The 23963-nt window shown below is 42.3% G+C and overlaps 2 protein-coding genes across 3 annotated transcripts; both read left to right on the top strand.

Annotated features, from left to right (window-relative positions):
* Positions 1–3491: 3491 nt before the first annotated feature.
* IFIT3 (interferon induced protein with tetratricopeptide repeats 3) lies at positions 3492–13840 on the top strand. Of its 2 annotated transcripts, none has more exons than XM_045567826.1 (2): positions 3492–3641; positions 11811–13840. In XM_045567826.1, the coding sequence occupies exons 1-2, from the start codon at positions 3637–3639 to the stop codon at positions 13183–13185; spliced, it is 1380 nt and encodes a 459-aa protein (XP_045423782.1). In that variant the 5' UTR covers positions 3492–3636; the 3' UTR covers positions 13186–13840. The 2 variants fall into 2 exon arrangements, with proteins under 2 accessions (XP_045423782.1, XP_045423781.1); XM_045567825.1 differs by lacking the exon at positions 3492–3641 and adding an exon at positions 5951–6126.
* Positions 13520–23322, top strand: LOC123649734 (interferon-induced protein with tetratricopeptide repeats 1B-like). The gene is given in 6 exon segments (XM_045567911.1): positions 13520–13596; positions 22134–22369; positions 22624–22919; positions 22921–22944; positions 22946–23104; positions 23107–23322. Coding segments are annotated over 6 exon segments (1008 nt in total).
* Positions 23323–23963: the final 641 nt, after the last annotated feature.

Here is a 23963-nt window from a genome sequence, read left to right as displayed (position 1 = left end):
CTCTTTTTTTTTAATTGGTTTTGCTGAAACTTTTTCATCAGGAATCTCAGATTAGACTTTTGAGGCCAGAAAGCCAAGCCAAGGATTTACCATCAGACTGTCTGCAATACCTGTATGAACTGGGAAAATTCCTCTTTTCTCGGGGTCCCAGAATAACTTGGGGTTCCTGGGCCTATCAGAAAGTAACATTCTTTACTTACCTACAGGTCAGGAAACCTTGTAAAGGACAAGGTACCAGGCCCGTCTTTTTCCAAAGGGCTTTTTATTGGCTCTATAAAGTCAACCTTAATTCCTCAAAGCAGTATGGGTATATCTGAAAATGTGCCAATCTAGTCAAAGCCTCAGTTAAAAATTATAAAAGGTTATGAAAGTCTTATAAAAATTTTATCTTATGATCAATTTATCACTCTTTTTTTACCCCCCCAAACCTTTTCTGTATATTTTGTATGTAGAAATGTTTTTTATATATCTAGTACTTTTAATTATATACATTAACCATAATGTTAACTCTTAGTAACTCTCATTTTAGTGAAAAACCTAGGAATTAAGCAATTTTAATTATGTATCAGATATAGAGCACACAACAAAAGACAATGTCTGGAGTAACTAAGTTTTTTTAGCATGACCAAGAAGCACAACCAGACCAATAAAAATGGGCCAGTATTTTTTCCTAGTCCTCACCATAGCCTAAAGGCTCTCATTTAAAGCCATAAGCTTATAGACAAGTTAAGTAATTATTAATAAAAACATCACAGAAGCAATAGTTTTATGACCTTAAACCATGTAGTTGAGATCATTTAAATCTGCCTGACCTATATGTTCAGAAAAAGAATATCTAAATTAAACTTTGAAGATGTTTTTATTTTATTTTACCAGTCTAAAAACTATCTTTATTTACCAATGATTACTAAAGTCACGTGAACTTGAAAAGTATTTGGGCTAGTTCTTTCATTTATGAGTGCTCATATTTTAAAGTTAATTTGGTACTACATGTAGACAATTTATAAACATGTATAGACATATATATCTATGTAGACATAACATACAACATTCACATGTACACACAAAGACTTAACAGTTTTAACTTTAGAATTTTAGCCATAAGTAAAGCTTACTAGTTTAAAAGGACAATTGTATTTAAACTACGTCTTTGTAAATGGAAAAGTTTAAAGTTTATCTGCCTCATTGGCCTCACTGGGTTTTAGAGAAAGTGTGGTAGCAATTTATGTCTCAAAGCACAGAGAGAGAAAGAGAGAGAGAGAGAATCTAAGAAGAGGTTTTAAGAAGAGGTTTCGGTGTCTTAGTTAGAGGAAAAAAATTGGATGCCAAAGTAACTAGGTGGCCTCTTGTTTCCAATTGGACCACTGAGATTTAGGGCAGAGCCCACATTGACTCTCAGGTCCCCAAAAGAGAAAGACTCCACGGGACCACCATGCGACCAAGGCACACAATGCTTTTACAATACACTTCCTTACAAAGACATTTCTCTAAGTGTTTAAACCACATCATTTCTTATCTAAGGCCCAAAGAAAGAATAAGCCTCCTGCAGTGTATTCAGCTGCCTCTAATATAGTCTTTCATGCCTAGTCATGACATGCACCAACGTTAAATTCTTTTATAATATAATCTTTGGTACTCCCAAAAGCCAAAGAGGTAACGTGATACAAAAGAGAGCAGTTTTATACCTGAGAGCAATCTGTTCATGACTCTTTAGACTCCACAAGGAAAATAGAAACCCCCAAAGGCTCAATAAATGGCAAAAGTCACTCGAATATCAAACCAAAACAGACTCACTCCCTGACTGGAAGCCAAATTCAGGCCACTGCAATGAAAGCACAGAATTCCAATCACCACACCACAAGGAAGACTGGCCTCTGCTGCTGTTCTCCTAGGGGTAATCATTCCTGCAGAGGCAGTGGACAAAGGATTTTATCTTTGTTTTAGGTCAGATTTTTGCTCTTTAATTTTATCAAGAGAATTTTGAACACTAACCATGATACTATTTTGTGTCTTTCTTTTAATTTAATTTTTCTATCAATACAAATAAGGCAATTATTTAAAATAAGAAATCTCTAAAATCTATTTTTTTTTTTAAATTTAAGAGTCTTTCCAATTTAAAGGAACCATCTTTTGGCCATTAATTTTCAATTATGTACTTATTCCAAAATGACTTAATCCAATAGGCTCTTCAGAGAAGAAGCAATCCCAAAGATCCCATCACGCTTTGAGAAATAGGCTAAGATAGCAACAGCGCTTGAGATAGCAAAAGCCTCTTATGAATGGGACTTCTTATGACAAACACTCCTGAGAGCTTGCCATGTTCAGAACAACAACAACAACAAAAATCCCAGTTTCCCTGCCATTTTCATGCTAACCGCTGAACATAACCCAAAAAATTACACCCCCGCTGGAGAGTGGAGACCAGGAGAGAGTGCTTCCGCATCGTCACAAGACAAGCTCTCAAGGACATAAAACAAAATGAGAGGGAACTATCTGGTACCTTTCTTTATGGTGGAACAGCACAGAAAGAACAAACGAAAATACTTTCTGGGAGGAAAGGGATCAGACAATATGAATTCCTATCACAAAGTGCCAGAAGTATACCAGAGTCACTGCACCAAGACTAGTCACACAAATCCTTTTTCTCCCATTAATCATAACCTTATAAACAGTGATCTTTACCTTCTGCTCAGCTGGATTGTATGGAGAGAGAGAGGCCAGGAGCCTGGCTGGTAAGAAGTTCTCACCCCTTTTGCCAGCAGATAAGGTTCCTGGGATCTGTTTACTGCAGCTTTCCAGAACAGAGAGGCTTTGTTGATCCTGCTCAGGCACCAAACTGTAGGGAACAAAGGCCCCTAAAGGTTTGCTGAAACATCACTGACATGGGGCAGATTGATTAATAAGAGAGGAGACGTACAAATTTATTTAAGGTATACACAGGGGCCTTCAGAATGGAGACCCAAAGATACAGAAGAAATTGTCCATTTTTATGCTTCGGTTCAACAAAGTATGAACAGCCAGGTAGAAAAATGATTGAACAAAAAGTGTTTGATCTGATGCTAACAGACTGAGTGGGGAAAACACAGCAAGTTTGTTTGTTTAGATTTTTCTTGGCCTCTCTGTGCAGCATTCCTTCCTTCTGGGTATGTCTCCCACAAGTAAATTTACTGGACGAAACTATTTTTTTATAAAATATTTTTGGATGTCTCTCATATCATGGAGTCTCAGAAACCTCTGCATCAGTATCTCCTAGAGATTTTATCAAAAATGCAGTTGCCTAGGCCTCACCCTGGACTGATGATCAGGTTGGTGGGAGTGCTTTTTCACATTCTCTCCGTCTGTACTTTCCGAGTCACGGATTTGAACAACGTGCTGTGGCTGAGCCACCACTGGTCTCACGCTTTAAGTTTCCTTTTCCTCCTCTTGATGATTAAAATCAGTTTCACTTTCTAGTTTCCTTTCCCTTCCCTAAAGGCAACAGGGAGAGAACGAGACATCAGCTGATGCATTCCCCAGTCCACCTCCCCCTTAGATCGTTCTTTTCTTCGCGTTTACTTAGGCAGACAGAAAGCTTTCTGAAGAGCAAATCAGCCTGGTGCCCAGCTTTTCAGAAAAGCAGGGAAGCAGACTGCAGTCATGAGGTCAGTAAAATGAGAATGCATAACCACTCTTGTTCTGGAATGCAAACTGTAATCTGGGGAGCTTCTTACAGTGCAGGCGAGTTCCTGAATTGTCCTGTTGCTTATGAATTCCACATGCCTTTACCAGTTTGGGCCTTTATCAGTTGTTTGGGGCTTTATTGTCTTTTTGGTTTTTTTTTAAATAATTTCTGTGGCTTTTTTCTGGTGTACACACCCAGGCTCCTGAAGTTTCTAGAACTGTTCCCTGGGTGCAACTAGTAGCTAGGAAGAGAGAGGGGCTTGGCAAGAGTGTGACATCCACTCAAGCACAGACTTTGCTGATTCAAAGCTAGACCGAAGGGAATTACTCCTTATGGGCTTTTCTGTTGCTGTTGTTTTATTTGAAAGAACTAAGTCAGAGGCTTTTTCCCTTGTAATTTTAAAAGCAAACATTTATTTTCAGCAGATCTTGTGAAAGATGGAACCAGTGCTACAAACTCAGCTCACATAGTGGGGAATTTTGTCCTGAAATGTTTGATCGCTTTAAGGTGGGAAGTGGAAGAAATAATTCTTAGTCAGGCATTTTTTAACCATTTCTTGTATAAAAACAAAACTCAAAGCTTAGCATTTATTTTTATTGTTGCATGGAATGCTGATTAGCAGCAGAAAATAATTTCTCCTCAAAAACATAATGACCTAATCTCTGATCTAATACTGGTCTAATTTCTAATGATGGAAAGCAGATCACTGTTGCCTGGAGGTGGAGGGGATTGAGTAGGAAAGCTCACAAAGGAATCTTTTGGGATGATAGGAATATTCTAGTTGTGGTTACATAGGTATAAGCATTTGTCAAAACTCATCAAACTGTACACTTAAAATGCACATATTTTATTGTGTATGAAGTATAATCTCAGTAAACTTGAATTTTAAAAATACATGCAGACCTACTAAGAGTTCTGCCATAGGATAGCATGTGAGGGAGAACTAAGAGAAAAAGAAGCCTTTCCCACCAAACACCAGTGGGGCAGGATTGAGGGGGAGATTGCTAGGGAGGGAGGGAGGAAAGGGAAACTGACTATCCTGCCCTCTGCCCTAAGCACTTGAATATGTTCTGCAAAGTCATATTTGGGGATGGGATGGGTAAGAGGAATTCACTGCCAAGTACCTCAGGTTATCCTTTTGTATAGAATAGGTTTCTGGTCAAGAGTGTTGTTAATTCTCTCTGCACGAGTGGGGTTGACCAGAAAGCCAGGCCCTGCCCAGCACCTTGGTAGTCAGCCTGCATGAGGGGCCTTGCAGTGTTCTGTGTTTAGGTGTGTCTGGAGCCACTGCATGACAGTGAAAGTGGCTCTCCCCAGGGCATCGTTTCTATAATGTGGGTGGAGAAAAAAAGGAAAATCATCCCAGAGCACTTTAAGGATGAGGAAATGAGGCTCAGTGATGTGACTCAAGAAATATCCCAGAGCTCAGCAAAGAGATCACCAAAATCCAGGTGTCCTTTGTTTTTTGTTTTTTCCCCCTTCATTCAAGATTGTCTGATGCACTGTGCAATTCACTCCCCCAGGTAAAAGGGAAATCCCATGTTTCAGGTACCTCTAGCACAACACTTCTCAAAATGTGGTAGAGGGATTCCTGCCACCGAATTCCAGGGTACTTGTCAAAACACCAGGTTTCTGAGCTCAACCTGGATTCACTGCACCAGAATCTCTTAGTCCGTGCTGTCAACGTAAAATAATCCAAAGGCTCAGCATCCAGTTGAAAGAGTTTATTCCAGCGCAAAGTGTGATGGCATCAGACAGGGGAGCAGAGCTACAGTGAAGAATGGTGATCAGTGCTTCTAGTGTGGGGAAAAATGAGGACCATTTACATAGGCAAAGATGGAAGTGTTGAACAGAATTACATTTTCCATAGAAAGGCTAATGTACAGACAAAATTTGATTGACTACTATTGATCACACTCTAACGGGGTTGCCTGGTATTCTATTGTAAGGAGGTAACCATCAGAATGGTTTCTGTCTCCAACGTTATTTAGTCTAGGTTTGAATAACAAACAGGGAGTCTGGTTACTGTATAACATCTCAACACAGAGGTCAGAAAGCAACAGTCACCCACCAGAGAAGAAAAAACGGTCATGCTAATGTGAGTCAGCTTTCAGCGTTTTAACTTTCTCCCTTGGCACACTAAATTTGGAAGATCCTGACATTTTATTTTCTTTGCACGGTGTCTTTTTACAATCTCTCAAACCACAGTTTCCGAAAATATCTGGGACATATTCCCAGTGAGGGTGAGCTCAGGGCTCACACATTCAGTTTCGGTTTCTCCTGAGCAGGAATCCTGAAAGCATCCCATCAGTTTCACTTTCCTTTCTCCTGTCATAAAAGCACAGACCTGAGGGGTAGCACCCTGGGTGGAAGCCTCTTCGGCATTTGCTTGGGATCAAGGAGCTGAACATAACATCAGTCTGGACACCAGCTTTTCCAAATTGCAGGGAAACAGCCATCATGAGGTAAAGGTCCCTATTTCTCTGATAGGAAATTGAAAATGTCTCACAGATCTTGTGCTTACAGACAGCTTCCTGAATTGTGCTATTTTCAGTGCTTGCTTAGAGATTAAATATGTACTGAACTAATTCAATCATAAACCTACCTTGCCAATTCATGCATTTTTATTTCTGTGGTTCTGTCTGATTTATAGAGGCAGGCAGCCTAAGGACATTGAGGACAGTGAGAGCCGGGAGCTGGGCAGGTGACAGGGGCTTATTGAGAGCCTCCAGGGAACACAGGCTTGGATCCTTTCAGGCTGAGACCTGGAGAACAGTTACTAATGGTCGTGGTCCCTCTGTTGTTTCTTATATTTAAGAAGACTAAATCAGAGGTTTGTGGATTGTGTTGTAGTTATTTTAAAAACATGCTTGCTTCTCAGCAAACATGCTAAGGATGAATTCAGCACTGCAAAACTCCAATTCATTGGTGACGTCACCTTTACATTGAAATGTGCTTTTTCAGAATTGGGGGATATGTCTGCCTGAGTTGTCCTCTTACTGACCTGCTAGCCCTCCCACGTGAACTATGAGCAGGGAAAGTGTTGCAGTCTCTCAGGCTGTTCTGCAGAATATCTGGATCACAATCAACCTGAGTGCTCCATTAGAATGCAAACGGGTCCTGCATGCTGATATTCTGATTAAGTAGAACAGAAATAAGGTCCAGAAAAAAATACATAGTTAAAGAGGACAGCAGGTACTTCATAGGCACAGTGAAAGTTTGAGAAGTCCTGGCTTATAGAAGAGATGTTCATCTCCAAATCCTTTCTTCCTTAAATGCATACAAGGCTTCCTGCATTGTATGTGTGTAAATGTGAGGGAGAAAGCCCCAAGTGGGGAGGAGGGAGGGGTGGGAAGGATGTTAAGATAAAGCAAAGCTTTCCTATGTGAGGGGTATTTTAGGGATGGGAAACTAGTCATAGGAATCACTGCCAAAAAGTGATGTCTTTCTAGAAACTTGCTACTCAGTGTGGTCTGAGTCAGAGATCTCTTGGGAGTTTGTTAGAAAGGCAGCATCCTAGCCCATCTGAATCCAGATCTGCAGTTTAACAGGATCCCCAGGTGATTGGGTCCATAGGCACATTAAAGCTTGAGAAGTACAGCTCTGGAGAGTTCCTTGGCTCACCGTTTTGGAGTGATGGGCTCTATGGATTGTGCTTGTTCTGACCGACTGACTGAGCGTAGTTCTGCCGGTCCCTTCACGTAGCCAGCTGGAGTGTAACCAGAGCATCTGCAGTACAAGCTACCTCAGAGGTTTCCCTCAAAACCCCCACTCTTATGTTTCAAGAGGGCCTCTTTCTGAAAATTTCAAGGTTCCACTGTAGTAATGGCTTTGACTGGACCTGGAAGGAGATGTGACATCTACCCTGCGGTCTGTGGGCAGTGCCAACAGGCTGTGATGGTCCAGGTAGGTGAGCAGCAGAAGGAGGAACGACTAAACAGTTTGATCCCAGGAATTTTCTAAGGACTAGCAGTGCTAGCTTTAACTGCTTTGGTCACCAAAGTCATGGCTGCAGCCTGAGGCCTTGGGAAATCTTCATCTGGGCCCAAGGGAATCCCACCTCCCCAGAGTGTTCTATTAAATGCAAACTACCCAGGTGGGATGGGCATTCTGCTCCCCACCTTTCAGCTGAACCTAGACATTTTTTATCAAGTGACTGCAGTCATCATCCCACGTACTTGTTTGTATTACCTTAAATATCTGAGTGTAATTACTGTTAACTAATTTATGTATACATATAAGGAGAATGTAGAGTAATTTGCAAAAGCACATGTGAGATAAATTAGTGAGAAAAATTAGTAAGTGAGAAAACCTTGGCAAATGGAGTCTTTGTTTTAAGAAAGGCAATAGTATTTTAATGCAAACCTCCTGAACTCTGGCTCTCAGATTCATGCTATTTTGTTTTGTTTTGAGTCCAGATCTCAGGACATCCAGTCCAATATACTTTCCTCCAAATTGTACTACAAGGAAAGATCAGGTATCAAATACCTCATCAAATTGGTGACCTTAGGGAGAAAGGCTTAAGAAAAATCAAGGGACCTGAATTCTGATTTTCAGGAGGTTTTTTTTTTTTTTTTTTTTTTTTTTTTGAGACAGAGTGTCACTCTGTTGCCCGGGCTAGAGTGAGTGCCGTGGCGTCAGCCTAGCTCACAGCAACCTCAAACTCCTGGGCTTAAGCGATCCTACTGCCTCAGCCTCCCGAGTTGCTGGGACTACAGGCATGTGCCATCATGCCCGGCTAATTTTTTTCTATATATATATATTTTTAGCTGTCCATATAGTTTCTTTCTATTTTTTTAGTAGAGACGGGGTCTCGCTCTTGCTCAGGCTGGTCTCGAACTCCTGAGCTCACACAATCCGCCCGCCTCGGCCTCCCAAGTGCTAGGATTACAGGCTTGAGCCACCGCGCCCGGCCCAGGAGGTTTTATAATCATAAAGCCACATGCATAGTTGGCTATCTTCCTGAGTGAACTATTCAAAGTCATCATTAAATGTCTCAGCATGGCCAGCTCTGGCATTGGTAACATAGTGTTAGGGATGGAATTTCCCTGAGACTTCCATACTCGAGGCTCATTCACAGGTCTGGGAATATTGTTGCTTTTCTGTTTGCCCTACACTTTCTTGACCAATCAACATCCTCTGAAACTGTTACCTCACAGAAAGGGAATACATTTCATCTTGGAGGGAGAATTTTTATCAGTAGGGGCTGAAAGTTTAGTTTGGTAAGATCCCTCTGGCACATTGAAATGTCAAAACCCACCCCTCTCCCCACAAAAAGAGAAAGATAGTGTCATTAAGCCTGCAAGATGGTTTCTGGTTTTGTTAAGGCAAATGCATCTAAAGTCACCTGTCATTCTGCAGGTCTGCTGGATACTCCCTATCCATCCTTAGAGTGAGTGTTCAACTATTATTTTCAGGCACCTATATGCACATATAAATCTGCAGGTACATTCTATTGATTGGAAACCCACCCTTTCTTTCCTCCCTCTAAAATTCCTAATTCATCCATCAGCAGATTTAACTTATGCTAAGTGGTCATCTTCATAACTTACTTTTAGTGTTTATTTTTCAATCCTTGCTAACTTGAGTTTTGACCTGTTGTCCTTCATACAGGGCAGCTAGAATCCCCAGATGAAGCCACACTGAAAAATCCTAGAATGGAGAGGGAAGATGTTGACACTGTTAGCCTCTCTGGCTAAGACCCAAGAGAAGGGAAAAGACTGTCCATGAAAGAGGCACACACATAAAGAGGCTATCCAGATTATAGACGGCAACTTCCCCTCCTTACTGCCATTGCTTTGGGTTGATTCAGCATCTCTTACTCTTAAGCATTTCACACACAATACTGGGTCAAAATGGTTTAGATCAGCATTACTGGAAAGTGAGACAGGAAGTAAATCAGAACACTTGCAATAGCAGTGTGTGGGCCAGTAAACTGCAAATAAAGGCAGTGGTTCCTTGTAGAATCAAATGTAGTCAATTTAAAGAACTTCCCTTTATTCTGAGATTATATCCTTCTTCCTTCTTCAGTTATAATACAAATGCTTCCTTTCTTTTCTATCTTTTAAAATAAAATGTTGGTAAGAATAGATGGTTGATATCTTTTTTGGATGACCTTTCTTCCTATGTCGTTGTGTTGCCAAATACATTGGCAGCCCAATTTGGTTCATAACTTTTTTTCTGAAATCATGCCAGTCTGTGAAATCCAAAAATATGGACAATACTGGGTTTAATGATTTCTGAAGGTTCTTTCCAATCTTATGGTGCCAAGATGCTACTGGTAAAAAAGCAGAAGCACAAACTCAGAGTCAGGAACACACACCCCAAGCCCTAGGCAAATGCAGATGTGGGAACATACTTTGAAAACTCTCACAACTTGCTCAGCTAAATAAGGCCAGTGATCTTCCTTGGTATCTTTCAGCTACAAAATGTAAATTTTTCAATTTTGTTTGTTTGTTGCAACAAATTCATTCTCTCAGGGGATCTGGCCCATGTGGTGGGGAGACTACTTCAGCCAGACTCAAGCTGAGCCTCCACGGTCTGCTTGTGAGTCTGGGGACGTGGTGGAGAAGATGAAGGGGGAAGGACCTAAATCACAGAACACAATGGCAAGCATCTCTGGGCTTTCATTTCTTCACATGGTTCCTAACAAGACTGGGCTTCTGGAGGCAGAGAGGGATGAAATACCTTTTATTTTTCTTAGTATCCCTAGAACTAGCAAAGTCACAAAAGGAAGTAGCCCAATAAAGGGTCATTGCTACAGTCCCGAACCACCGGGCCATGGCCCAGTACTGGTCCATGGAAAAATTGTCTTCTGTGAAACTTAGGAACAGGGCTGCACAGGTGGTGCAGGAGGTGAGCAGCTGTGAGCAAGGAAAGCGTCATCTGTGTTTGGATGGGGAGTCCAAGCCGCTCCCCATCATTCACATCACCGCCTGAGCTTCCCCCACCCTTCACCATCCATGGAAAAATTGTCTTACATGGAACTAGCCCCTCGTGCCAAAAAGGTTGTGGACCCCTGGGTCATTGCATAGCTATGTGAACCTTGTGCAGAATATGTGAGGACTGAGACCTGACGTGGTAACTGAGCGGGACAAGAGAGATCCCCATACCCCCACTGCCATGTCCCCCTCTCATGCCTCTGCCCTCGCCACCTGCATATCTGCTTACACAGCACAAGGGGTGTGCTTTGTGCTTGTCTGCACAGACTGCAGCTATAGAAAAGTGAATCTAGGAAGTGAGAGGAAAGTACCTCCTCTTCTGTCTAGGAAGACTTAGGAATGTGTGTTAGAGAAACAGAACCAATAGGATATACAGACAGTCCCCAACTTACAAAGGCTTGACTTATGATTTTTCAATTTTATGATGATGCAAAAGTGATACAGTCATTCTGTTTTTCACTTTCAGTACAGTATTCAGTAAATTACATGAAATATTCAACACTTTATTATAAAATAGGCTTTGTGATAGATGAGTTTGCCCAACTGTAGCCTCATGTAAGTGTTCTGAGCACATTTAAAGGTAGATTAGCCTAAGCTATGGTGTTTGGTAGGTTAAGTGTATTAAATGCATTTTTGACTTATGATATTTTCAACTTATCGTAGGTTTATTGGGATGGAACTTCATTGTAAGTTGTAGAGCATCGGTATATAAAGAGGTTTATTATGAGGAATTGGCTCATGGGATTATGGAGGCTGAGAAGTCCCATAATCTTTTGTCTGCAAGCTGGAGACCTGGGAAAGTCAATGATGTAGTCCCAGTCTAAATCCAAAGGCCTGAGAACCAGGAGAGTCAATGATGAAAGTTCTGGTCCAAGTCCAGTCCAAGGACAGAGGCAGGCCAATGTCCCAGTTCAAGCAGTCAATAAGAGAGAGAATTCTCCCTTCCTCTGCCTTTTGTTCTATTCAGGCCTTCAATGGATTGGACAATACCTGCTCACGTTGGGGAGAGCCATCTGCTCTACTTAGTCCACCAAGTCAAATGTTAATCTCTTCCAGAAACATCCTCACACACACACCCCCAGAAGTAATGTTTAATGAAATATCTGTGCATCCTGTGGCCCAGTCAAGCAGACATAGAAAATTAAAGACCACAGGGTGTAAGGCTCAGCGGTGCACGTCACAGTGACCATGTTTATTTTTTTCCGCAGTGAGGTCACCAGAAGCTCCCTGGAGAAAATCCTTCCACAGCTGAAATGCCATTTCACCTGGAACTTGTTCAAGAAAGAAAGTGTCTCAGATGATCTAGAAGACAGAGTATGCAACCAGATTGAATTTTTAAACACTGAGTTCAAAGCTACCATGTACAACTTGCTGGCCTACGTAAAGCACCGCAGAGGCCAGAACGAAGCGGCCCTGGAATGCTTACGGCAAGCTGAAGAGTTGATCCAGCGAGAGCATGCTGACCAAGCCGAAATCAGAAGCCTGGTCACCTGGGGAAACTACGCCTGGGTGTACTATCACATGGGCCGGCTCTCCGAAGCTCAGATTTACGTGGACAAAGTGAAACAAACCTGTGAGAAGTTTTCAAATCCTTACAGCATTGAGAGTCCCGAGCTTGACTGTGAGGAAGGGTGGACACGGCTAAGGTGTGGAAGAAATGAAAGGGCAAAGGTGTGTTTTGAGAAGGCTCTGGAAGAAAAACCCAACAACCCAGAATTCTCCTCTGGACTGGCCATCGCGATGTACCGTCTGGATAGTAACCCACAGAAACAGTTCTCTGCCGGTGCTTTGAAGCAGGCTGTTGAGCTGAGTCCCGACAACGAGTATGTCAAAGTCCTCTTGGCCCTCAAACTGCAGAAGATGAATAAAGGCGCCGAAGGGGAGCAATTGGTCGAAGAGGCCCTGGAGAAAGCTCCTTGCCAAACAGACGTCCTTCGCAGTGCAGCCAAATTTTACAGAAGAAAAGGTGACCTAGACAAAGCTATTGAATTGTTTCTGAAGGCGTTGGAATCCATACCCAACAATGGCTACCTCTGTCACCAGATTGCATGGTGCTACAGGGCAAAAGTCAGACAACTGCAGGATGCAGGAGAACCTGAAGCTAGTGGAAATAGAGAGAAGATTGAAGAACTAAAGCAATATGCTATGGACTATTCGAATAAAGCTCTTGAGAAGGGAGTAAATCCTCTGAACGCATACTCCGATCTCCCTGAGCTCCTGGAAGCAGAAGAATGTTACCAGATAGCATTCGGTAAGGAGCTGCCCGGCGCTGAGAGGCAACCACTCCATGAGGGCCATTGCAACGGTCAGGAGTGTCATGGAAAGCCTGAAGACACTGCTGTCCAACATTGTCTAGAGGGCTTGTCCATAAGCAAAAATTCAACTGAGAAGGAAGAGATGAAACACAAGCCACAGAACACAGCTGAAAATCTGCTTCCACCAAACGCACCAAATTCTTGGTATCTTCAAGGATTAATTCACAAGCAGAATGGAGATCTGCAGCAAGCAGCCGAATGTTATGAGAAAGAACTGGGCCGCCTGCTCAGGGACGCCCCTTCCGGCATAGGCAGCTTTTTCCTATAGGCATCGGAGCTTGAAGATGGCAGTGAGGAGATGGGCTGGAGCACAGTCGGGTCCAATCCCTGAGGGGTCCCCAGCTCTTCAACTGAGTCAGAGAGGAGAGAAAGAGGGCATCACAAGGCCTGCGACAGTCGTTGTGAGGAACAGAAGGGTGGGAAGGCAGGGGGCCCCCACCTGGGGTTGCGGAGGGGGGTGGTCTTGCGTGTTGCTCTGAGGTATATTTTTAGAGAGTTGTCACCTCATGTTCTGTCTTCCCCGTTCATTCCAGCCACACAGTTATCTAATGCTCAGGTCTTATGACTAATCACTAGTAGCAACAGTGCTTCAGGCCTACGTGATGCCGATTAGTTCTCAGTTTGCGCTTGGTTCACCATCTAACCCCATTTCTGCCCTTCTTGCCAACGGCTACAAGCGGTGACCACCTAGCTACAAAATCTTCCACCTTCACTCCCCTCATCTCATTTCCATCCAGCCTGCTGGGCCTGGAAGATTCACTTGTGACTAACTCTGAAATATTGCTTATGTCTTTCTTTTGGCTTCAGCCACACATTTATATGTATTCTTTTTTTTCAATATATGTGTTCTTGATAGTGATACTTTGAAAACCATGTATTCTTGATCACAATGCTACAATAAATCTAAAAATTTCAACTCAGAATAGAGGCAGTTGTGTGGTTTGTGTATGGGACTATGGCAGTAATATTAATTCCCAGAGTCTCTCTTTCTAGGGACAGTGGGTAACTGCTAAGCCACGCCATGCTAGTTTGACATGTCCATTTTAGCTCCTCCTTAGAAGTAACTCTCTTCCCCCTGTAGCCAGCCCATCCTTAGACTATGGGAGCTATGACTCTCGTTCCAGCCCAGGAGCCCCAGCTAAGCCCCGTGCCCAGTTAGCAGGGCTGCTGTTGACCAAGGTTGCTGTTCTCCCAGGAATATCTGGGTGAATGCCTCCCTGACAGAGTGTGAGGAACACCAGTGCTAGGGTGGCCATAAGGACAGAGGTCCATCCAGGCCTGCAAGAGCCCCTTTAAAATTGCAGGCATCTGACATGGTAAGCACCATTTTGTTCCAATAAAAGTCAGACCTAGGCTGGGTACAGTGGTTCATGCCTGCAATCCCAGCACTTTGGGAGGCCGAGGCAGGAGGATTGCTTGTGGCCAGGAGTTTAAGACCAGCCTGAGCAACATAGTGAAACCCAGTGATGTAATAGATATTAAAAACTAAGAAGGGAGGAGAATGGGAGGGGGTTGAAGGATAAAAATCTACCTATCATGTACTATGTACACTATGCTGGTGGTGAGTACACTAAAAGCCCTGACTTTTACATTATACAGTTATACAATTGTATACATTTGTATAATTCTACAATTATACAGCATTGTACAATTCATCCATATAACAAAAATAATTTGTACCCTCTAAATCTATTGAAATTTAAAAAAAAATTAAAAATGGATATATTCTACTCTGAAAAAAAATGATTAGCCAGGTGTGGTGGCACACTCTTGTAGTTCCACCTACTTGGGAGGCTGAGCCAGGAGAATCGCTTGAGCCCAGGAGTTTGAGGTTGCAGTGAACTATGATCATGCCGCTGCTCTCCAGCCTAGGTGACAGAGCAAGACTCTATCTCTAAAACAAAATAAAACCAAAAAAAGAAAGGCAGACCTAGGTGACAAGGGTCTCTTAAACTCACGGGGAATAGTCTCCTTGGACTTTAAGACTTTCCTCTGCATTCCATTTTTGATTCACTTGTGAATGTAGTATCTAGTCACAAGGATGTAAACAGAAAAGTAAAAGTACATAAGTAAGATGATCATTTGAACACTTTCCTTTCAAATTCCTTTTCCCCTAGATTGGGAATTACCATAACATTTTAAATAAATGCTGGAACAATTCCTTAGCTGGTTTAACATCTGGAAACTTGTTAGTAGGTTTGTAAGTGGTAGAAAGACTGTGGCCCTAAATGAGTTTGTCTCTCTGAATTTAGAATTTAGACCCTATACCAAGAACCTGCATACACCAGCCCTCTGATATTCACAGATGTAACATAAGTACCTTGGACCCTTTCCAAACTCAAAGATCCAGACCTGTTAGGGATATTGAGTTTTGCCCAAGACATAATGCCACATAAGAGCCTAAGGCAATACACCATGGTAACTACAGTTAATAACAATATGTTGTATACTTAAAAATTGCTAAGAAAGTAGATTTTAAGTATTCTCACCACAAAAAAAATATGATAAGTATCTGAAGTAATGCATACATTAAATAACTTGATTTGGCCAGTGCACGATGTATGCATATAGCAAAACATCATGCTGTACACCATAAATATGTACAATTTTTAATTGTCAACTAAAAACTTTTAATTAAAAAAATGCTAAGGGGGTAATTATAGCTAATCAATAAACTTGCCCAGGAGGCCCAGCATTCATTCCCATGTCAAGTGTCCTCTGCCTGTCATCTTTTATACAATAATTCTAATAAAATGCTATGTGTTATCTCAAGAATACCATAGATCATCTCTTTTAAGATATTATAAGATGGGGAAAAGGTAAAAAAAACCAACCCATCAAGAAATATGAGTGTGTATGAAAACTACTGTGCCATCTCAAGGATAGTGGTTACTAGTTGCTATAATAAAATTTTCCCAGTGAAAAATACTAGAAACTACTTGAAAATGAGCATAATTTTAGAAGGTAATTAATTCCACATTTGAGTATATGGAGCTCAAAGCAATTTACCGTATTCTCTCTCTCAGCGTAACTTCTCTGTAGATTATGAAGACATGGAAGAAATTGTTAATATCACGGTCTCTTCCACAAATAGAGATGTAGGGAAATGAAGGCACAATGTGTCAGTTATCTATCATGGTATAACAAATCATCCCAGAATTTGTGGCTTAAAACACTAACCATTTTATTCGTTCATATTTATTGGGTTAGAAAGGTGGGAGGGGCTGAGCTGGAAGGTTATTCTGCCAGTTCTACCCGGAGTCACTTACGACACTACAATCAGACAGTGACTTGGCTTGATCTGAATGATCTAAGATGGTGTCACTCACATGACTGGTGGTTGGTGCCACGTGTTAGCTAGGTCTTTCTCTGCATGTGGCCTCTCATCCCCAAGGATCCAAGCCTGGGCTTCTTCACCGGGCAGTCTCTAGTCAGCAAGAGAATGAAAGAGAACAGAAGCTGCAAGGCTTCTTGTAACCTTGGTTCAAAACTCCCACAGTGTCACTTCTGCCACATTCTGTCAGCAAATGGAAGTGTCAAGGCCAGGCCAGATTGAAGGGAACCCACCCTAACACTAATCAACACGTTTTGTCTTATAACACAAATTCCAAAACAACCAAGAGAAGGAAGCCATGTTCCCTAAATATTCACTTCAGTGTTTTGTTAGTAACTAAACAGTTGTTTAATTGGATCATCAGTTTTTCTCAGGAACTCAGGAAGTTTTATCTTTTTTTGATGCAATGAGACTCTCTGCAGAAGCTTAAAGAACCATTAATGACCTGGAGTTTGGGGCAGGCTGGGAGAAGGAAGCAATGACGGAGGTGATGAGAAGAAAACCAAGGACAAGGACTGACAAATGGGATCTATAAGATCTATATCATTGGAATGGAAAATCCCATAGTTTTCTTGACCACAAATTCCGAAGGAACCTTGCTCCAGAAGACAGGGTTTGTTTATAGACTTAATTGACAGGTATTTGACTGTTAATTCAGTTAATTCTTAATGACTCAGGCACACTGATTTGTATAGGACACCCTGACTGGATCAGAATGGACAAGTATGTAGGATGGTGAACCACACAGAGCTCAGAGCTGGGGGCTGGGGTGAAAGAGGAACTTGGCATTCTGAAAGGGTGAAAGGGAAGCTCTATTTAGGTTCATTCTGACAAGGTCAAAGCAATTAAAAGAAAAAACTGGGGGAAATAGTCTTAGACTTTGTTCTTCATTTATTACATACTTGAAAAGCAAAGGGACTTAAAATTTTCTTCGCCTGATTTTTTTAAACCCCTTCTTTTCACTAGATGTTAGAAAATATAACAGATAATATTATAAAGATGAGAGTTTCCAATGGACCAGACCCTGAGGTGTGCATTTTAATTCAGGCTTATAAACTTTAAGTAAAGGTGAGATAAATCATATCTCAGATGCTTAGGTCTATTCTATGTAATACTCCATTCAAAATATTCTTTTTTTTTTTTTTTTACAGAGATGGAGTCTCACTCTGTCTTGCATACCATACAGTGGCACAATCATAGCTCACTGCAGCATCGGACTCCTGAGCTCAAATGATGCCCCCACTTTAGCCTCCTGAGTAGTTGGGATTACAGGCATGAGCCACTGTATCCAGCTCCATTCAAAATATTCTGTTTGAAAGTTTTTATACAAAATATGCTGCCCAAAAGCACAGAATCCCACCCCTAACTCCTGCCTGGCTGATCACAAATTATATTCCTAGCCCTATATGGGAGCTACTTGCTTCCTTCCAAACTGGGAGACCCTGGCCCTCTCCCAGACTTTTGTTGAGAACAAAAGTAACCTCCCCATCTTCCTGCTCCTTAAACAAGAGGAGATTTAGGGCAATTATCCAAACAGAAACAGTATGCCAGAAATGCAATTCCTGGGTTAGAGCAAGTGAAGTCGCTTTTCTCATGACTTTGTTTTCTGTACCCATCCGGGACCCAGCATCCCACCTTTCAGGAGGAGTTAAGAAAGAAATGCAGACCTTGGCGACCGCCGGTGAAGTGAATTGCATGCTGGAGCCCCTGACAGCGTCTTTGACCAGCTCAGTTTCATGTTTTCTGCAGAATCAGGAGCTGACAATCAAAATGGCTTCTACCTCACATTTGAGATGAAAAATGAATTGAGAATCATTGGATTGAGAATCCAGATAAAACCTCTTATTTAAATAAGGCTTAACCCTTGAGGAACAAAGGCTTATGGAGATGAATGGTTTTATCAGAATCACCTAGCTGGTCTTAGTTACAGAGTTTATCCTGAATCTAATTCAGGTAGGAAGGCTGTTCAATGAGAATAAATTTCCACCTCCAGTTTCCATTGTTTTGTAGCATTTATAAACTCATGCACACTTCATCAGCTGTTTCTTTTCTCCTTAAGGCTGCTTCATCCTGTGTGTCCTGGGTCTGTTTATTCCCCAGGATGTACATTCCAACTAAAGCCCTGTTACCTTTGTGCCTGATTCTAGAAGGGCAGGCCATGCCCTCCAGGGGGCACTGCCAAGGCAGAGAGCCTGTACAAAATGGGACTAAGGATGTTTGCTGCTTAGCAACTGAATTAGGAAGGCAACACCAGGCTTGTCCATGCCCTAAGGAACCACTGCAACTCAGGGGGATTTCTGGACTCTCCCAGTGTGTTTGAACAAATGCATATTCTGGGAGAGTGTGGAGCTGCTGCACTGCATTTTATAGTGGTTCATGCAGAGGCTCTTTATACATATATATCCACCAACATAGGTACCTGACCAGCCAACTCATAAAGGGGAAAAGGGTATAATCCAGCTCTACACCCCTGGCTCTCTGAGTCCAGCCCACCTCCAGGTGGCATTTTGCCTGTTCCTGGAAAAGTAAGGGGCTAGGTCTCACCTACAGACCAGTCAACAATTGAAGACTATCAGGGAATACAACTACCAAGACGTCTAAAACAAACTCATACTTGAACAGACACTAATGGTGCATACCACATATGGGGGCCACTGATCATGTAAATCTTTCTGTTTCCAGAGTGCCAATTTGGCAGTCAGCTGGCAGTTTCACAGTCGCACGCCCTTCTTAGCTGCTTTTGTGGGATTACCATGACTTGAGAGACAAGAACAGTTTGGTGGTCCTGGACCAAAGCCTTCCCCTAGTGTGTGCAGCCAGCATCATTGCACACTGCACAAGTAGCTAAGGGCCCCTTTAGGCCAGGCCTGTGCAAGGAGTAGACAGTTTTGGGAGTATTCTCCAAGCAGGGGAGTCAACAGAACCATGAATCTGCCAAACACATCAGCTTAAAGACCAAGAGTTAAGCCAAGAAGTTTTTTATGAACCTCAGGAAGAGATAAATATCCCTCCTCTGTGATTGCAAAGCAACCAATGTGTGCTGCTTTTGTTAAAATCAAATTAAGTGCTTATGAATCTGTCTCTCTTGCTAGATAACAAGTCACTTAAGAAGAGGAAACATGCCATACACCTTTTTATTAATGCCTCCAGGTCCCAACAGAGCACCTGGCCTGTGACTAATGATCATTTATAGTTTGCTGATTTTTAAAATGGATAAGAAGTGCAGGCACTGAAGGCTGCCTTGGCCATACCAACCATATGTTTGGCTCACACTTTCCTTAAACATCTATGAGCTTTCCAGAGCCATGAGAATGACATGAGTACTAAAACTTGTTTTTTCAGCTCAATTTAGAATCTTAAATTTCAATTACAACTAGAAAATATCTTCACCTCTGCTCATTTCCCTTATAAACATGAACTTCCCAAGCCCCAAGATATTTCAGACAAGTTTAAAAATAACTTGCCTTCCAAGAAGCTGAGGACTTTTCCTGTAAGCATTATAGGATCTATGCAATGTCTTGAGCCTACTTTAATGATGTAAATGTTCCCTAAAAATTACATAGACAACTCCAGGTGAATGAATTCTGGACATGTAAAAAACAAAACCGTGAAGATTCAGTTATCATTGGAATACATAGGAGTCAGCCAGAAAAGTAAATCATGATGGGCCAAAGGTAGCCATCAAGACCCCTGAGGTATATGAAAATTACTGGGCCTTTCAGAGAAGAGAAGTTCTTGGTAGCTGAGTATTTTCTCTGTGAATGTAATTGGCACTTGTTTGCAAACATGAGCAGTCTCAAAAGCAACCTGAGGCACTCTCTGTAGAGAACAATGCACTTTGACCTACGTTCCTTTATGGTGTGGTGGTGTGTGGGTTACTAAGGTGCACATGGAGAAAACCAAAGCACAGAGAAATGAAGTTTCTGACTCAGAGTGTCATAGAAAGACAGCTGGGAGTGACTCCCTGGTCCAAAGGGACCCAGAGATCATCTGGCAGAGCATCTCTGAAACTTGAATGTATTAATACCAACGAATCACCTGGGCAGGTTAAGAGGCAGATTCTAATTTCAGTATATCTGTGGAGGGGCCTAAGATTCTGCATTTCCAAGCTTTTAGTTGATGGTGATGCTGCTGGTTCACAGACCATACTTGGAGTATCAAAACTGTGGTCCAGTGGTTTTAAACCATACACAAAAATCCCTATGGGATTTCTTTAAAAAAAAAAAACAAAAAAACAAACAAAAAGAATTTACTGATAATACTGATGCCTGAACCTTACTTCCAGAGATTCTGACTCATTGGACTAGGAATTGACTTAGGCAATTTTTGAAGATTTCCAGGGAATTTTTCAGTTTGCAGCCAAGGTTGTAAACCACTGTTAAAAGCCAAGCTTTTTATAGCACTAATGAGGCAACTCAGAGAACTCAGAGTTGAAATGAAATCAAGTTCACTCAGCTAGTCGGTTAAATCCAGAACAGGTCCTGAATCCTGATAGTGGAGTCATAGTTCAGTGCTTAAGTTTCATTTCTCCAAGTAGGAATTCTGTCTGTGAGAAATGAGTTTCCCTCTCTAGTTTCCATTGCTCCTTCCTGTTTGTAAAGGCATGCACGTGCGCACACACACACACACACACACACACACACACACACACACAGTTTAGGTGTTTCCTCTCCTTAATGCTGCTCTGTCCTGTCGCGTTCATGGGTCTGTTTATGCCAACTATACGCTGGGCTAGATTCTAAATACCTAATCAGCTCAGCCAGAGTCCCACAGAAGGAGGACTGCTGCCAAATTGATAGTGATAAACACTCCCTCTGTTTCTCTGACACAGCGTTACTAAGCAATAATTATGTGCACGAAAATTCCAAAGTCATACTGCTCCTTTTCTGTGCACTTTGAAATTCCAAAACGTTCCTTAAGGACCAATTCTTTAGCAGGCATCCTCCTAAGGGAGCTGTTCCATTTGTGGTTCTGACCCTGAGGAACACCTTCAACCTGGTAACAGAGGGAAGTTTAATAAGGGGGCTATTTAGATGTCATAGGCGAAGCTCAGGGAAATTAACAGGAGAAGGTGCTGGACGGGGGCGTGGTGTGACAGTGGTGGTAACATGACAACCCTAGGCCTGCAGGGGCAAGAGGAGGGAGCAGTGACCAGGCCTGGGGAGACCCCTAGCTGTAGCTGCAGGGGAGGGGCTTCTCAGGAGGCCTTTGGTGAAAAACTCAACCACTGACAACCCAAAGCAGAGCCCAGTGGGAGCTAAGGAATTAATACCAAGGCCTTCACCTCCTCCTGTGCTCTGATGATGTCATTCGCGTAGCACTTTCTAATGGAGGGACAATTACTCGGGGGATACTTACCGACTATTCACCCAAGCCCAGAGGGGAGACTGGCCTGGGGCCCAGTCAGGGCAAGAGCATTTAGAGCCTTTCAAGCATCCGGGGAGAAGGGGAAGCATTTTTGATCTGATAATTCAGTCAAATTCAGATGGGAAACAGAAGAACCTATTGTCATAGATGGCCATTTTTCTGTTCTTTTTGATACCAAGTCAAATTTTGTGATTACTGTGAAACTATGAAATTGTGATTACTATGAAATTTGCTTTTCACCAAATCAACTGTTTTCAAAGTGTGGCCCACTGGCCAGCAGCAGCAGCATCACCTGAGAACTTGTCAGAAAATGCAAATTCTCAGGTCCCACCCTACACCAGCCAAATCAAAAACTCTAGGGCGGGGCCCATCAATCTGTGTGTTATACATATTCCAGGTAATCACGTTGCATGCTAAAATCTGAAAACCACTCTACTAGATGGTGGAAAATAAGAAATTTTATCAGGGTTGTTATGTGTTTGTTCCAGAAAATATATATTCCTTTTTTTTCCTAGTTTGGTTAGAACTGGCAAACTGCAAAAAATATTTTCTGCTCAAAAGCATTCTGATATTCACCTGGATGGCTTTAAATCAGCAGTAAAAGGTCACGAGGGGTTTTCTTTGCACCCCCTAAGGAAGGCTGTCAGGCTAAATCCAGACGATACATATGTTAAGGTTCTCCTTGCCCTGAAGCTTCAGGATGAAGGACAAGAAGCTGAAGGAGAAAAGTACATTAAAGAAGCCCCCCTCAGCCTCCTAGAGTGGTAGGATTACAGGCGTCTCTACTAAAAATAGAAAGAAATCATATGGACAGCTAAAAGTATATATAGAAAAGTGAGCCAGGCATGGTGGCGCATGCCTGTAGTCCCAGCTACTCAGGAGGCTGAGGCAGGAGGATCACTTGAGCCCAGGAGTCTGAGGTTGCTGTGAGCTAGGCTGATGTCACGGCACTCTAGCCCAGGCAACAGAGCGAGACTCTGTCTCAAAAAAAAAAAAAAAAAGAAGCTCTGGACAACATGACCTCACCGACCTATGTCTTTCGATATGCAGCCAAGTTTTACCGAAGAAGAGGCTCTCCAGATAGAGCTCTTCAGCTCTTAAAAATGGCCTTGCAGGCAACACCCACTTCTGCCTTCCTGCATCACCAGATAGGGCTTTGCCACAGGGCACAAATGATGCAAATAAAGACAGCTACAAACATGCAGCCTACAGGGCAGGATAGAGAAAAGGTAGACAGATTTGTTCAATTGGCTATACATGAATTTGAAAAAACTTTAACACTAAAGCCCACATTTGAGTTGGGCTTACGTTGACCTGGCTGAAGTTATATGCAGAAAGAGGGCACCACAAAAAGGCTGAGGATGCTTTTCAGAAAGCTTTACACGTGACAATCATTGATGATTACATACAGCAACAGATTCATTACTGCTACGGACATTTCCAAGAACATCACAGGAAATCTGAAGATAAAGCAATTACCCATTGCTTTATCTTCAGAAAATAGAAAAAATGTCCTATGCCAGGGAAAAAATTCTCAGTGCTTTAGAGAAATTGGCTAAAAGATGCATTGACCGGAATGTGCATGTTGTGGAAAGTTTCATCCTCCTTGGTCCGGTCCACAAATTGAAAGGGGAAGTGAGTGACCCCCTGCTGTGCTATGAGAGGGCCCTGAGGCTGGCTGCTGACCTAAACCCTATGTTGTGAACAGAGGTCACCACCACACATTTAATGTTCTCATAACTAAATATAACAGCTGTGAAATTAAATAATTCAAACTTGAAGCTGTTGGAACTTTATTCTGAGCCTTGAGAGGGATGTGGCTACGTGGCCTGAATCACATAGCATAGTTGCAGCTGCAACTTCTGCTGTGTCCCCTAAATGATTAGGAAAGGCTTTGTGGCACCAGAGATAAGATCCGCTCAGACCATCGCCCCTCCTCACGGAATGTTACAGCAGTCTTCCTCAAAATAGAAAGAGCTGTAACCAATCAAATCTCTATAACGTGCACGGACCTTGACAGAAAAGTGTTGCAGCCCTGTTAACTGTCTATATAAGTGAAATCTCAACTTCCCCACTTTGGAATGCTGACCCAGTCCGTTTGGAGTCTGCTTTTCTGGGTAGCTGTCCTCAGGCTCTGCACTCAAATAAACTCTATACTCAGTCATATTTTCTGAATCTCATTATTTCAGGTTGACACATAATCTTTCCTAATTGCTGTCTTCAAAAATGTATAACTTGATGAAATGCAAAAGAGTTTGATACAACACATACTGTGCTACCTGCCTGTCTATCTTTCCCCTTCAATCCGTGTGTCTGTGGCAGGAGCATCCATTCTTCCACACCAC

This window comes from Lemur catta, chromosome 14 (assembly GCF_020740605.2).
Source record: "Lemur catta isolate mLemCat1 chromosome 14, mLemCat1.pri, whole genome shotgun sequence".
NCBI lineage: Eukaryota > Metazoa > Chordata > Mammalia > Primates > Lemuridae > Lemur > Lemur catta.
The sequence above is the reverse complement of the archived record's forward strand: the minus strand, read 5'-3'. Positions and strand labels throughout refer to the sequence as shown.